At 36.1% G+C, this 16,182-nt stretch overlaps 1 protein-coding gene across 1 annotated transcript in view; it reads right to left on the bottom strand.

The window, feature by feature from the left end:
- Positions 1-1,304: 1,304 nt before the first annotated feature.
- LOC149797435 (protein SGT1 homolog) overlaps positions 1,305-16,182 on the bottom strand; it is a 72,737-nt gene continuing 57,859 nt past the window's right edge. The window contains exons 12-13 of the mRNA XM_089962232.1: positions 11,284-11,468; positions 1,305-6,000 (exon numbers count right to left, since the gene is read on the bottom strand). Of these exons, the coding sequence (XP_089818358.1) occupies positions 5,893-6,000; positions 11,284-11,468 (293 nt within the window). The 3' untranslated portion in view covers positions 1,305-5,892. The remainder of the gene's footprint in view (positions 6,001-11,283; positions 11,469-16,182) is intronic.

The following is a 16,182-nucleotide window of genomic DNA, read 5'->3' as shown; positions in this document are numbered from 1 at the left end:
CTTTCTTGTTTAATGGAGTTTTCACTTCATTTGAAAGCATTACTATGACACCAACTGAACAAGAACAGACAGTGTACTTAAAATTATCATTTCATTCAAAGTTCAAGGGAGATAAGCCAAAACTTGCATTACTGCACCATTCCTGGCATTTCATACAATAATTGATAAACGAAAGGAAGAAAAATGAAACCCCGGTGGAACAGCTTTTTGGTAGGATATTTAGCAGCATTTGGGTTGTAAAGCAGTATCAAAAGGTGGGTTGTAATTTTGATGATTATTCAGAAGAAGGCAAGAATCAACTTAGCTACTGGTGCAGCCAAATAAGTCACAAAATTAATACAATCAAACAAAGAAATATATGAAATGCTACATCTCATTTCCCCCTGGAAATATTCAAAATACCTAGCAATGTAACCAAAGCAAGAAAAGCAGGTCACTGTGACACTCTTTTTATGTGTGACAATGTTCCAATTATGTTTAACAGCCATGTAAGCAAATGTGCTGAAGGAATGTAGTCACTAAAGCATACAATTTAGATCAATAGTTTGTTTATGCCATGATGCATCTCAAGATTAATTAATTTTCTTGACTGTATAAATAACGGTACAAAAGAAGAGAACTACATGCAAACAGAGTGCTCTGAATAGCATATTATAATCTGCCCAATATCCTCATCGTAGATAACTTAAAATTTTCTACTCAAACTGATTTTATTCTTTCAGTCACCCCATTAATAGTTTCTTTCTTACTCCAAGTGTAAGCCATGTACAAAGTTTGGTCCCAGCCTGTGATGTAGATCTAACGCTATTGTGTAGACACTGTTGTTCTTTTTGCAGTCAACAACTAGAGTTATTGTGCAAAAATGTAATTAACAGATGGAAAGGACAAATGGAGATCATGACAGAATATGTGCTGCCTTATGGCAGGTATATAAAAACTAAATGCAATCAATTGAGCATAAACAAGACACCCAAGTGAACTGATATGGCTCACATGAATTACATCACTTAAGAACAATGTTGCATGGGGTATACAAAAAGGATAAATAATCTGTGCCATGTGGCTAGAAAGAGACTTCTGAACAGGTACATGATTGGTCAATTGTGTACTTGATTGATTTAATAGCTATGCTTATGTCTTACATACATAGGTGAAACTAACTGGTTTCAAAATTCCTGACTTGAACAGTTGACCATAACCTATGTAAACTATTTTCCAACATTTACATCACACCGAGTTTAGTTACTTTACTTTACGCTAAAAGAATTATTCTAAAAGAAAATGCAACAAACAAACTCATCCAATATATGTATGATACGAAACAAGCTTTATTCCATTTTGATAATAAATATAATTTCTTCTGGAGTAACAAGCTCAATCAGATGCAAGATCACATCATCAGTATTATTTCGACAAGACCACGATTATAGAAGTGTATTAAAATCTGGGCTAGTAACAAACTCAGCCTATCACTGTACATGATTACCTCATCAATATTTATAGATCTTACTCATATATCAAATTCATACGACATCTTAATGATAAAAGACTGATCAGAAAAAGAGTTGCCATTGTTGATAAGCACCACAAATTTATATGCAGGATGACTTGATTAATATAATTGGTCCAGCATATACCAACCAATTCAGTTCTGATTTAAACTGGAAGAAAAATACTGATTTACAGTTCTGATTTAAACTGGATGAAAAAATACCAATCAATTTACAGTTCTGATTTAAACTGGATGAATACTCTCTCAAGTTATAAGAAGCTCTGCCAATCACATCTAAGATAACTTCATTAATGTGTGGAACCTTACCAATTATCAAACTCCTCCAACTTCATTAATGTGTGGAACCTTACCAATTATCAAACTTCTCCAACTTCATTAATGTGTGGAACCTTACCAATTATCAAACTCCTCCAACTTCATTAATATGTGGAACCTTACCAATTATCAAACTCCTCCAACTTCATTAATATGTGGAACCTTACCAATTATCAAACTCCTCCAAGTTCATTAATGTGTGGAACCTTACCAATTATCAAACTCCTCCAACTTCATTAATATGTGGAAACTTACCAATTATCAAACTCCTCCAAGTTCTTCATGGTGCAAGCTTTAGTCCAAGTTTTAAAATCAGAGTGTCAATATGGCCTCCAAACCGGTAAAAATCTCAGTCAATCAGATGCATGATCACCTATTAATATTCATGGATCTTGCTCATTACCAAACATATCAGAGATCTTGATGATACAAGGTTATATTCTAAGTTTGATCAAAATCAGATAAAACAATTTATGGCCTTCAGAGTTGTATCAAGCTCATGCGATCAGATGCAAGATCACATCACTGACATCCATGGATCTGGTTTATTACTTAACTAATCCAAAATTTTGATTATACATATTTCAAGTTTGACTGAAATGCCCATTATCAGAAAATATGGTGATGAGAACACACTTTACATTTAGGGACTACACACCGGTACAACAGATTTATAAGATGAAGCCAGCAATCGCCAAGTAAGGCTTAAATAACCAAGTGATGAAAAGTACAGATTCTGTTTTTGCATGAAGTGTTAAGAAAGGGAGGAATTTCAATTATTTGCAGTAATGCTTAAATTTGCATGCAAAAAATATAATGAAAGAAAATTAAACGGTACAGCCCCAACATGAAACAAGCTGGACGGTACTGAGATACTTGGTTCAAAATGGTTTAGATCAATCAAATTAATTTTATAAATAGAAAACAAGAACTTAGACATTGGAATGAAGAAATATGCATTCCAAATGGTGTAATATGAATATAATATAGCCAAGCACACTTAATCACTTAAAGGAACAGAGGCCTTCATCACACAGAAACACATGTCGTATCCTCAAAACTATGGATAGATATCTTATGATCTTACCAGCATTAATATAATATATGAAACCATCTTCTTTGGAGAAACAAAATGGTTGGCACAGGTAAGAATTAACATTTTGTTGTGATCCTGGACCATACCACTTGCCATTATGGTCAGGTGAGCTAAATTAGATCATTGTGATTTGAGTTTACAATGATTATTACTCAAGGTAAATCACAAAATGAAGTTTCACAAGTTTACATAAAAGTATCAAAGAAACTGAACAAAAAGTATCAGACATGATTTTGGTATTCCACAAAAAAGCTGAAAATTTGAAAGGAGGGTTTGAGGGTCCTCCCCTAACGGGGTCTCGAGAGGCAGTGTCCCCGATCTGGGGGTCCATTTTCCAATCATAAATAACTGCTCATGGTGCAAATTATGATCATAATATATAACAAAATAATCATTTGAAAAACTAACAAACTTACCAAAAAGTTTCAACTTGAATAATATTTTTTGTCACATGAATTTGTTCTCCAATACTATGGTGCTGAAGTTAATTCATGTGCATGTCAGTGTTCGCATCATAATTAAAGTCATAAAAATTTCTCAATTTTTACAGTAAATAGCTTTTCATAACAAATCTGTAAAATAAATACCAAATTACATCCTATATACAAATAATCCCATATATTCACTGGTCTTTTTCTCCAATGGACACAACCTGTTGATATTCCAGTCGAGCTCTTTGTGCAGCTTTGGCAAAAATTTCTTTAGCCTTCCTTTTTGGGCTCAATGTGCAATCGTTTCTTTTCCTTCTCAGTGAGAGCCTTTTTCCTTTTAAGCTGGTGCTTGTATTGGTGACATGAAGTGTGCATATTCTGACAGAAAGCTACATCTGTTCTCTCATGCAAGAAATCTTTCTTCTTACAGTAATTAACTGCACTTTTTCCAGATGCCTTTTGAGCTTCAATTTTTCCATATGCAGCTTCTTTTGTAGTAGCTGCCATTCCTAACTCTTCCAACCGCGATTAACGTAGAGCAGAGGTCACAAAATACCAGTCCTCTCGAGTTCAGTTTTCTTATAAACTGACCAGCTAAATTTCCATAGACTTCCATACGTTTTTTTAAACCTTTATCTAAACTCTCATGTCATGGTCTCTCTCAACAATTGGGAAGCCATTTTTTGCAAACACGCTTCTTCTTTAAATTGTCATCAGTTTCCATTACATGAAGATTCACTGGATGAATTTAAACTTTTGACCAATCAGAATACTCTTTACGAGAATCATGGGCTAACTAATATATGGAACGAATAGGTTACAAGGGTCGTTGCAGAATGGGACCGAAAAAAACGTATTTAGAAAACCAGATCGGAGATGATTTTTTAAAAAAAGACTATATGATGAAAAATCGGATTCATGTCAGGAGAAAAGCGGAATTCAGCTTTAAAATGGAGAAAAATCATGTCTGATGTATAAACATGATCATTATAGATGAAAAACAGCTTACTATGACTTACTTTTGCTAATGTACCACTCAAGTTTAATGACTGTCTGGGTGATAAAGTTGAATTAAAAAATTCAATCGATACTTATAGTGGCCTAAATCCTGATCATTTTTTGCAGGAGAAACAAAAACGAAAAGGTATGTCACTATCAATTGTACATTTTTATAGATTTTTCTTTTTCACTGGTGACATTTAGAAGTGCTTTTGACTTGACAAGGTCTATTCTATCAAATTAGAATGACTGACAATAATGTTCAGTTGTCATGGCAATACCATGCATGCTTTTGCCTATTAAAGTAGTCCTGGGCTGGCTCTTTCACACTTTAGGCACATGCAAGAGTACAAGGTCAAGGTCAGTGACCTGTCTATTTCAGGCTCATTAGTTTTCTCTCAGGCAACTTAAAATCAACATCTTAGTAGTTGAAAGAATAAAATACAATAAAATCAACACAGTGAAGTGATTGAGTGATGTTTAATGGCACATTCAGAAACACGACACAGGAATTGGGCTGTAACAAAATACCACTTTCTTGCTGCAAGTGTGGCATGCTAACATCTAAGCCACAGCAGCTCCCATCTTAATTCAACAGACAAATGCAGTCTTTAATCAGAAATTAACTTTATTATCATCTCAATCCATAAAGACATTCCTGCTAACACTGAATGTACACTGTACACACATCGTCCTGCTAACACTGAATGTATACACAAACCTTACTGCTAACACTGAATGTACACTGTAAGCACATCTTCCTGTTTACATTGGCTGTAAACTGTACACCTATCTTCCCGTTAATACTGTATGTACACTGTACACATATCAGTGCATTAATATATAAGCATATTACAATGTCTTATATTGCAATCTGTCACATCGTTAAAAAAATCCATTCTGCAACAAACAAGATACTTCATGAATGACTACAGCAGCTACAAGTATTAATGGTAATGGCAGAATATGTCAACCCAAAAAGTTAGGACAGACAGCATTGAGAAGAAAATTGCTGGTATGAACACAGTACTAAATTTCAAATAACATTAAATACTAAATTTCTTGTCAATATGTGTTCCTGGTAAAATTCTTATTAACTTATTCTAAATGTTTCTATAGTAGCCAGGTGTTTCTAAGATGAATAAGCCCAAGAATTTATTCATGGAACACATATACCATACCAGACTGACCTCAACACAAAAAATGGCTGGACAGAATAAAGAGCTATGGGTAATAAACAATGCATGCCCTTCCACTGTTGTAGTGTAGCATTAAAAAAATACTTTTTGATGTTGAGGTAAGATAACCAAGCAATAATTTGAACCCTTCATGACTGCCAATATAATTAAAGAGCACTTTTCAGCACTGAAGGTAACAATGTACACTTAAGTACTAAAAGAGGAAAATAATCAATCTTCAGTAATGAGGTTAGGAATTCTGAACAGTCATCACTTTTCAATACTGAAGGTATCTACAAGCATAGATGTACTGAAGGCTGAAATACACCACATTCTTCCATATTACAGGAAGGATTCCTCTTAGTATTGCCATTTCTTGAACTCCATCCCATCTGGTGGTTTGACCTCTGTTGTTTTGGAGCCAATTTCTTTCCAGTTTGTGCTTAATACAGTTCCTCCAGATTCATACTGCAAAACATACATAACATGATATTTCTAGCTGGGTTCCACATAGATATTGTCTTCATACTGGAGTATTCTCTACTTAACACGACTGTGTGATTTACAACACAGAAATATTGTTGAACAAATACTAAACTGCTCAATGCATTAATTTTTTTTGTATACTTGTGTGTATACTTGGAATAAACCACCTTATATATCCTATGATCTGAGTGCCCAGCAGTATATTATCTTGTACTGTATGACTTTACTATACAATTAAAGTTCTAAAGCTAGAAAAATAAAAGAACTCAAACCACACACACACATACACATATACAGAAAATGTTTTGTTCAGATATCTTAAAAGTTTTAATAAAAGGGGACCTGACGTTATCTCAGTTTGTTACTTGAATCTATATTTTCATAGAGACTATAGTAGACATAAAATGGGGGTTTCAGACTATAGTAGATTTAAAATGGGGGTTTCAGATTTTGGTTACTGATCAGGGTTAACTCTTTTTAGACCTTCTGATAATTCCCTTTCGCAAACGCCCATGTATCTATGATGAATTGCCATGGGCTTTGAAACAGAGGTCCGAGACCATGATGCCCAAAGGTTCTCATGACCACCTTCAGATTTTGATTAGGGTTAGCTTCTCCAGACCCCCATGACTTTTCCCCTTTTGGTACATCCATGATGAATCCCTGTAAGTAACAAGCAGGGACCAGGAACTGTGATTTCAGGTTGTTTGTAACTTGTCTGGGTTAACTTGTAGACCCTGACCACCCATGCACTGACAGGGGTCTGAGACTGCATCCGCAATCAACCTCTGCCCACAAGAATGTCATGGTGGCTGTGCCACTCCTGGCATGTTTACTATTATTCAAATTTTATTGCAATGACATATTTTGGTTCTGTCCCTTGGCTCTGTATGTGGAGTTGTTTATGGACAGCCCTGTCTTGAAATGAGCAATGGTAATCATTTTATCTCAGATGGCCACTGAGTACAACTTGGTGATAGTGCTGAAACTACTTTGTGTTGCTGGAAGAATTTCAGAACAGATATGTATTTGTTTTTATTTTTTATTGTATATGTAATGGAAATAATTCTTCCAGTGCTGCTAGCCACACCAGTTGTTGCTATCAATGTAGCTCCAATGACAAATCCAATTAGTATGCCTATGATGGTTGCCATAATCACAATTACAGCAACTCTTAAGCCACCAGTTGTTGCCATGCTGAGTATACAGATTGTATCTATAACAACACGTTTTTATTTAGTGAGAATATTGGTTTTGTTGTTGATTTCATCATGCAGCTTGGTTGCAAACCTGATTATATCCACATCATTGCCTCCCCACCAGGTAGTTGCTTGTGATCATCAGCTGGCATTTCATATATACTTTCAAGTGCAACTCCTAAGTGACCTTGTCTTTGACAATGCAGAATCAACATGTATGTGCAAAGCTGGTGATAAAGCTTTGCTTTCTTTAAGTGTAACCAATTACTGAGTTATGAGTTACCCCAAGACAATAATGTTTAGCTGGCATCAACATAAGTCGGATGTTGCCCGATAACATGAACTCATTTGTTTTTTCATCATGGCTCTTATCTTTTCGAGTTGACCTCTGCTCAATGTGCACAAGTATACGATGGTGCAACATTTTATTTTGACAGCTAAAGGTTTGTATTTTGATAGCTAAAGGTTAGGAAAACCACACATTTTCCACAGGTATGTCAATGACACTCATTTGGCCACCTGAGCCCTCCAACAACAGTCTTATCAGACAGTATAACAGTTATGCATCTTTTAATTGAGGACAGGGTCAAAACTTACATGTGTATTAAGACTGCCTGAACAAGTCCCGGTGTCCCAGCGAAAAGTAATAAATTGGGTAAAATGTAGTGAAGTCAAGCTGGGAAATCTGCAGAGAGATTTCTCTGTTTTGATCCCAGCCCATGTACAACCTTTGCTTCTGATGTACTGACTGACTTCCCAGTTTGTGAAATGGTCGAATATGATTACAGCATAGGTTTGCCAGTTGGCTAATTGATTCATATTTTGAAATGTTACAAACACATCTTGGTGAGCTGATACCTTGATGGGTACTTATTTGTCATGAAGACTGTCAATGAATGGGACTTTGTATGGAGCCTATGGTGATTCTGAGAAACAACAATGTTATCCTATTTCCATACTCCATAAATGACAACAAATGTGCTGCTGTTGCCATCAGTGGCACCAACATCATACCAAATTGCACTAGAGGCACCAATATCATACCAAAATAAATTATTGTGGTTGCCCTCTTGGGTTAACAAAACTGTATGATAAGTTCCCAAAACCTTGTGGACAAATATGGGGCTAAGGAATCCCACACAAAAACATCGTCTGATCTACACAAAGTTGCCCAGAGCTCTGCATAATCCAAGGTTGAAATTTACACTGGTGCTGGTAAGTACATGTTCCATGTCTGCATTATCATTGTCTACATGATTTCACCTACATACTGTACATAACCTGCATGTTTGACTGCATCCTTGACCAATGTCATAGTTTGGCAGGCAGATCACTCATAATCATCATTATCCTGTGATTCCTAATATCACTGTTGCTATGAAGACGTCCAAACACTTTGATTCCCTTTCCACAGACAAGATAACAAATTTTTAAGTAAATTATATTTCTCTGAGAATAATTACCCCGTCACATTAAGTTAGGAATATTGGCCTGCCACCTCACAAATCCAGCCCTACTTATAAGATGAAAATCGTATTTTCCTAGTTCATAACCAAAGGGCAATAACTCTTGCCCATTACCTCCCCTTGGTACTAACAAGGATGCTCGCATGGCAAGGCAGTTGGAAGGATTTTTAAGGTGGCGCTCTACAGTTTCATATTTTGCATAGGGTTAGAATTTTAAAGAAAAAGAATTTCCTCTGCCTTCCTCACTGATTATACTGGCTATTTAAAAATAACCTTGTATATCTCAGGTATAATTCATAGAACCTTTAATTCCCTTTATTTTGGTGTATGACTGATGGGTGTAATATGGGTTATAGAGTATACAGCTTGGCCTTACTCCAGATGTGCACCTTTCAAAAAAGTGCTAGCTCCACTTGGTCATTTTCACTTCCTGAACTTCAGAGGTAAATTGTATAAAAAAGAGCTGATAACCATTTTTTTACATTTTATATATTTGGTAATTCATTCATTGCACTTTCAGAAGCTGGTATTGTCTAGTCTGGCAAAATTCATTTTTGCCATTTTAACAGCTGCTATTGATTGTGTACTTTAGACTAATTCAGGCTGATATTTTAGCACAAGGAAGCAGTCATTTTAGTTAGCAGTGTACTTAGATCATGTACAATTTCCAAAAGTACAATATCCAAAGAAATATCATCCACATTACATTAATGTAGCATAGAGGTATGCCAACATTCTCTCCATTGTGCATGTTTTAAATGCAAACAACTTCACTTTACATACGTCACTCTCTGAAAAGTCAAAATGTAACTGGGTAAGTATTCTTGGCGAAACAAAATTTACTTAAAAATTTGCTTTCTCCTTCAAATACATTTCTCAGTCACATTATGTTAGAAGTATAAGTACCAGGTGGAGGTGATGCTGAGCATCCAACCTCTACCTCAGGTATCCTTCTATGGAAGAACAGCTGATTCCCCATGTGAATGATAACCTGTTCTAATAATTGCACAGGCAACACAGCCTGGGGTCACTTTACCTGTGACCCTAACATTGTTTAAAATGATTATCAAAATCTTATCTACATATTTTCATGGCAAATCCAGCAAAGCTATCAGGATGTGTTGATTGATATAGCTGGGTCTGGTGGCTGTCCATGCTGCCACCACCAGACCAAGCAGCTGTAAGGTTTTCCTCTGCAACACTAAATCTTTGAGATTAAATCTCAAGAAGGACTTTGCATGCCAGCCAACAGCTTCTATTATCTTAGATCAAAACATTGCGTTCAAATGCGAGGCTCGCAGAGATGGCTTGAAGCTTCTGAACTGTAACTGATTTTGGCTACAAAATCTGGTTGTATCCAGAGAACCAATGAACCCTCCAATCTGAACTAAAGAGACTTAGGTTGACAGAAAGGGCATGCAACTCGCTTATTCTCCATGTGAAAGCTAAAGCTATCAGGTAAACACAATCTTGGAGCTTTGTTTCCGGGACTCATGCAGATTCATTACAGATATGCCCTCGAATCCAAACGTGAAAAATCAAGGGTGTCCATATGAGGTAATCGGGATAAATAACTTGTAATCTGATACTCGATATATGCAGAAGATATCTTGCTTACCATTCCTCAAAATGAATCAGCACCTTGGGTACATGCAGTTTAGGACCCCCATTTCAAGGCCTAAATGGATTCATTGTGGATGCATGGGCATTCACAAAATGGGAAAAGACATGGGGTCGGGGGTGGGTGGGGGTGTAACATTGATACGTTATCAAAATCTGAAATCTCCATTCTTTATCTACTATTATGATCTGGTTGCACACTGAGTATTTTCTTAACCTCTCAACCAAGAAATATATTGGGATATACTGCATACTTCATTATTTGCAGATGATCTGGAGTTCTGCTGTATATGGGAGTAGGAGAATAGGAAAAATAGATAGTTCAAGCATAGTTCCCAGTGAAACTGAAAGGGATCACATGATAGATTTTGTTTATTTTCATGAAAACAATCATTCATGAGCAAATTCATTTAATGATTGACTGGTGTATCTGTTCATTATTTTGTAGCACATAAAATCTCTTTTTGTGCAGGACTTGGTGTCTACTTTGTGCTTATCCCACACATGGGCATACCCTGGCTTAAACAGTGGAATATTAATAAGAAACTTGTTAAAATGAACAGATGAATGACAAACAAGTCATCAAAAAATCTCTTGTGGTCAATTTAATAAGAATTTTATATATGACATTTAAACTGCATGACAATGAACTTTATGATATCATGTAAAAGTCAATTTAATACGTTTAAGAATTTTACATATGACATTTAAACTGCATGACATCTTTATGACATCATGTAAAAGTTAATGTCATGACAATGTAAATGAAGAATAACCATGCCATGAAAAAATATCACATATCATCTGACATTCCACCAACCAATAAAAAATCATCTCTCAAGGGAATCATGTGATGATGTCAAATGCTGTATCCAGTTTTCAATTAAACTACTTGTAGCATCAAAACTGTCTGTAAGATACAGATCTCAGTGTACCGAGATAACTCTCTACATGGAAAAAATAAAAGTACTAAAACTTACAAAAGATTTGACCATAGCTCTTTTAGTATCCTCGCTTGCATCTGCATATATTTTCTGGAAAAGCTGATTGAGTGCTGCATCCCCTTCAGGTTTCTCATTTTTCTCTTCCTCCGCTACATCGTGAGCTACCTTGTCCCAATTTCGTGTGTGAAGACTGGAACTGGGGTACTTCATTACATCTGACACTGAGTACAAGAAAACAATATTTATTATCAACACATCTACATAATACTGGCAATACAGTGCTAATTAAAAATATTAAGTTCTAACAATGTAAAGCAAAAACATTGCCAAAATAACCTGTAGGAAGATAATGGATTCAAAATAAAAATAAAAATATTGCTCTACAAATGTAAATCACCTGGCTCACATAACTTAACAGCTGATATTTCGCTAAGCAGGCTTCTGTAGTATTGTAAAAATACAACCAATATAATCTGTCATAGACATACCACTGTATCAATATAGCTCACAGACTTTACATCATTTCACCTATTTTACAATAACCTGAAAATAATGTTCCTAATAATTTAGGTATAAATAATATGGACAGTCTCTGCTCATAATCAAAGATTCATCCACGATTCTGATTAAATAAAACCATTTTTGATTAAATAAAACCATTACCAAGCTTTACAGAAGAGATTATTCAGATCAAGAGAGATAATAAGTTCAGACCATTAGATACAAGGTATGCAGTAATGCAGTGATCTCACTTAAAACAGAACCTAAGCCAATGATACGCATGACTGGGACAAAATCTAACTGAAATTTGGTTGCCAGAGTGATAACAAGCTCAGTCACTCAGCTGCAAGATTAACTTGTTAATATGTGTACCCCTTACCCATAAACAAACCTATCCATATCTTCATCATAAATGATTATGAAACAGGTTTATTTGATCAGAAATATGTTTGCCAGCTTGTTGGCAAGCTCAGCTAATCAGAAATAAGGTAACAATTCTTTGGTCAACTATGTTTTAGAAGTCATCTTCTTCAGAGATAAAATGTGCTATTTATTATTGATTTTGATGCGCTGAATTCAAATATGACAATTAAACAACTGATTGGCTACTGTTTCCATAGATATTTAAATTTCTACATTTTACATCTATGTATATTGTGTAGATGCTAGAGATTTAATCATAAATTGTAAATGTGGTTCTTTTCATGTGTTTATGGTTGCTTTACATGACAATATTTCACCTGTCCTGTTCATGTAACACTTTAAAAAACAACAAAAGGGTTCTATAAATAAAAATTATAAACAAAAGACAAAAAGCTATAATGTATATATAAGTACATAGGTTAGTCCTCATTCAGTGTCTACTCGGCGCTTCTAGGATTGTCTCTTGTATTCATTGAAACCTCTCGTTCAGCAATAGTCTGCATGCACTGATGGGCTCCATTTGCCCTGATAGCATCTCTCCATTGTTGCAATGTCCTGGTGAAATTGCTCAGCGTGCTCATTACTCACTGCTCTGCAGTTCAGTGGAAAAAATCTAGAGAGTGTAAAAAAATGTATCTTTAGTGACATGGTGCAACTAAGGCTTTTGTATGCCTTGAGGAGGTTTTCCCTTGTAGTTGTCTGCCTTGTTATTTCCGAAAAAAATTGTTGCCACTAACTGGAAGGCATCCCATGCCATCTTTTCCTTGTCACACAGTGCACCGTCAAATGCATCATCTCAAAGAAGTTCATGAATGTGAGGACTAACAAAGACACCTTCCTTTATCTTAGCTTCACTTAACCTTGGAAATGTTCAAGGGTGGTAACAAAATCTTCCTTGATTCAACAAGTGGTGGATGCTGAACACTTTTCCTCCCAGGCTCCAATGACTGTTGGAGTGGCCAATCTCTCTTGATGTAGTGGGAATCTTTCTCAGCTATCCCATCTGCAGTGAAAACAGCAGTACTTTGTGTATCCATTCTGCAGACCAAGCAAGAGAACAAGAACCATCAAATCACCACAAAGCTGCCATTGATGCTGGTCATAGTTTTTGCACCTCAAAACTTGTTTTGTCATAGGTTTCCTTCAGAAGGACTGCATGACCAACTGGAATTGATGGCAAAATGTTGTCATTATGCAGTAAAACAGATTTAAGTTTTGTCTTCGATGAATCAATGAACAGTTTCAACTCATCTAGATCACGAACAATGTTGAGGGATGCCATCACACCATCGATGTTGTTGCAGGTTACAAGATACCTTCCATGAAGAAGAATGGGACTAGATCTTTCTGATGGTGACAGAACATGGAAACCTTAATATAACCTGCCTGGAGATTGCCCAACAGCTCTGCCTTACTCTTGGATAGTTCCAAATCCCTGACAAATTCATTCAGTACACCTTGTGTTATTAGGTATGGTTCAGAGGAGGAGGATGGCAGAATATATGGGTCATGTGACATTGATGATTCAGGGCAGGCAGTTTCATTCTCTTCGTCTTCCTCATCTGACTCAAGTGAGAATGATTCTGGTGCATCAAAAATCTGCAGTCCTTTTCCATGGGGTATTGGGCATATAGCAGATGGAATGTTTGGATAATGCACTGTCCACTTTTTCTTCTTTGACACACCTTTCCCAACTGTAGTTAGCATGCATAAGTAACAATCACTGATATGATCTGTTGGCTCTCTCCAAATCATTGGCACTGAGAAAGGCATGGATTTTCTCGTCCTGTTCAACCAATGGCAAAGATCTGTTGCACAAGTGTTGCAGCATATGCGTGCAGCTCACCTCTTGTCCTGATTTCTAATTTTGCAGTCAAAATAAAGGTGATAGGCTTTCTTAAACATAGTGGTTATACAGAAGTCCCCCTCTTGAACAGCCCCCCTAAAAAGCGGCCACCCACTCCTTACGGCCAGAATCCATTGGCACCGACGAGTTTGTGTTTAAAAGTACCCCTTGCGAAAGGCCACCCGGCTAATGCGACCAGCATATTAGTGCAATAATATAAAATTTACCCCTCACAAGTGGCCGCATTTTATTTGAATATGTATCCAGAACCAGTATTTTATTCATAATGTGTGTTAAGTAATCTGATTTCTGTTTACTGATGTCAGGTTTTCATTACTGAAAGAAGTGTTGAGTAAAGTACATGTACCACTAAGGTTAATATTATATCCTTTACGCCTCATGAGAAGCCAAATTTATTCCATAAAAACCGAGAAAGACTCAAATTTTAATCCTTACAAAAGGGTAAAGTACATGTAATCCAATTAGCCTTAATGCTGTGTTATCATAAGATGTCCGGTTTAGTCACTGCTAATTGTTAAGATTACAATTATAGTAACAGCTGAGAAGTGGCAGTATCGATGTACAACACCCAAGTCAGCAGGAAAATGGTTTGATAGCCTTTATGGCTTCCCTCAGTAAGATGTTGAGCTTGTTCACTTTGAAAATTAGTGGCTATTACTACTGACAATAATAATTACGAATCCTAACAGCCGCGAGGTCAGATCTGCTTGATGTTAATGGTACATATCGAAGCCGTTTTGGCTTCTCTCACTTAGTGTAAAGAAATGTATAAAAACAACAGGGTACCAGACTGCAACTAACGAATCACATGACAAGATCACTTCCTTTAAAAACACAAGGCAATTTGTTTAGATGCATACAAAATTGTTTTATCAGTATTGTAGTTGGCAACATGAATAACTTACTGCAAAAACATAAACATGTCATCGAGGAAAATAAAAATTCTCAGTTTAGAAGAGAAAGTGAAAGTAATTCAACTGACGGGTGTGTGTGTGTGTGTTGAGGATCCTTGCAGAAAATTATAATGTCAGGAAGACTCAGATAAACAATATCGTGAAAGATAATGAAACAATTCTGCAGACGTGGGAAGGTGAAATGGACGGAGAAAGGAAGATTGTTTGAGCCAGGAGACGTTTGTATCCTGATTTGAATGACAAGAAAAAGCAACAATTTTGTCAGTTGAATTGGGATATGATGACTTTACCGCAAGTAACGGATGGTTGCATAGATTTTAAGTGCGACACAACATTAAGTGTTCTGTCCTTAGTGGAGAATCAGTTGATGTTAATAATGAAGTTGTCGAAGATTGGAACAAAAGACTAAACGATATATGCAGGGGATATGACAGCAAGGATGTTTTTAATTGTGACGAGACTGGTTTGTTTCTTAGACTGTTACCAACAACGTGACAGATGACGTGATCTGTAACATAATTATAAAGACAGTTTTAAAACTATATCAATGGTTATTCATAGCATTCTTTTGAAAATGATGACAGTTTGTTTTACATTTATTTCACAACATACATGTGATTTTTTAATGAAAATATTAAATGTTTTAAAATTAAACGTACTTGTGACTTTCTTCGTATGTATTTACTATTCGCATTTGTCATCCCCCTCTAGAAAGGCCACCCTCATTATAAGGCCACTTCCCTGCTGCATTAGGGGTGGCCTTATAAGAGGGGGACTACTGTACTGCACTTTTGTAATGCAAAAGTCACTTCACCACAAACATAGTAGAAGTTATCACACAAGTACGAGGCATCTCTGCTCATCATGTCCTGGATGGCCTCTGGGTGGGTTGACGCTTGTGTCGTTGGCATGGAAATATTTGCTTATTTTTTCAAATCTTTCTCTTGTCATGATTTCTGGTATTCCTGGGATCCCAAAAACATACATATGTCATCCAGGCAATGGAATATCTGGGTATCTGCATAACACTCATAACGATGTTTATTCCAAAATATGCCCACATCTAAATGATGCTGGTTTCATACCATTTCTGGTCTCGTTTTTGGTCCACCATTTTCTTGGTATAATCGTTTGTTTCTTTCACAAGGTTTTCCACCAGACATTCAGGAAAAAACTTGTGGTCCAAGCTCGACTGTTGAACCAACATGAGAACATGAGAATCAAAATCAT

Source organism: Sinohyriopsis cumingii, chromosome 6 (genome assembly GCF_028554795.1).
Source record: "Sinohyriopsis cumingii isolate HCF-2022 chromosome 6, ASM2855479v2, whole genome shotgun sequence".
In the NCBI taxonomy this organism is placed as follows: domain Eukaryota; kingdom Metazoa; phylum Mollusca; class Bivalvia; order Unionida; family Unionidae; genus Sinohyriopsis; species Sinohyriopsis cumingii.
The sequence above is the reverse complement of the archived record's forward strand: the minus strand, read 5'-3'. Positions and strand labels throughout refer to the sequence as shown.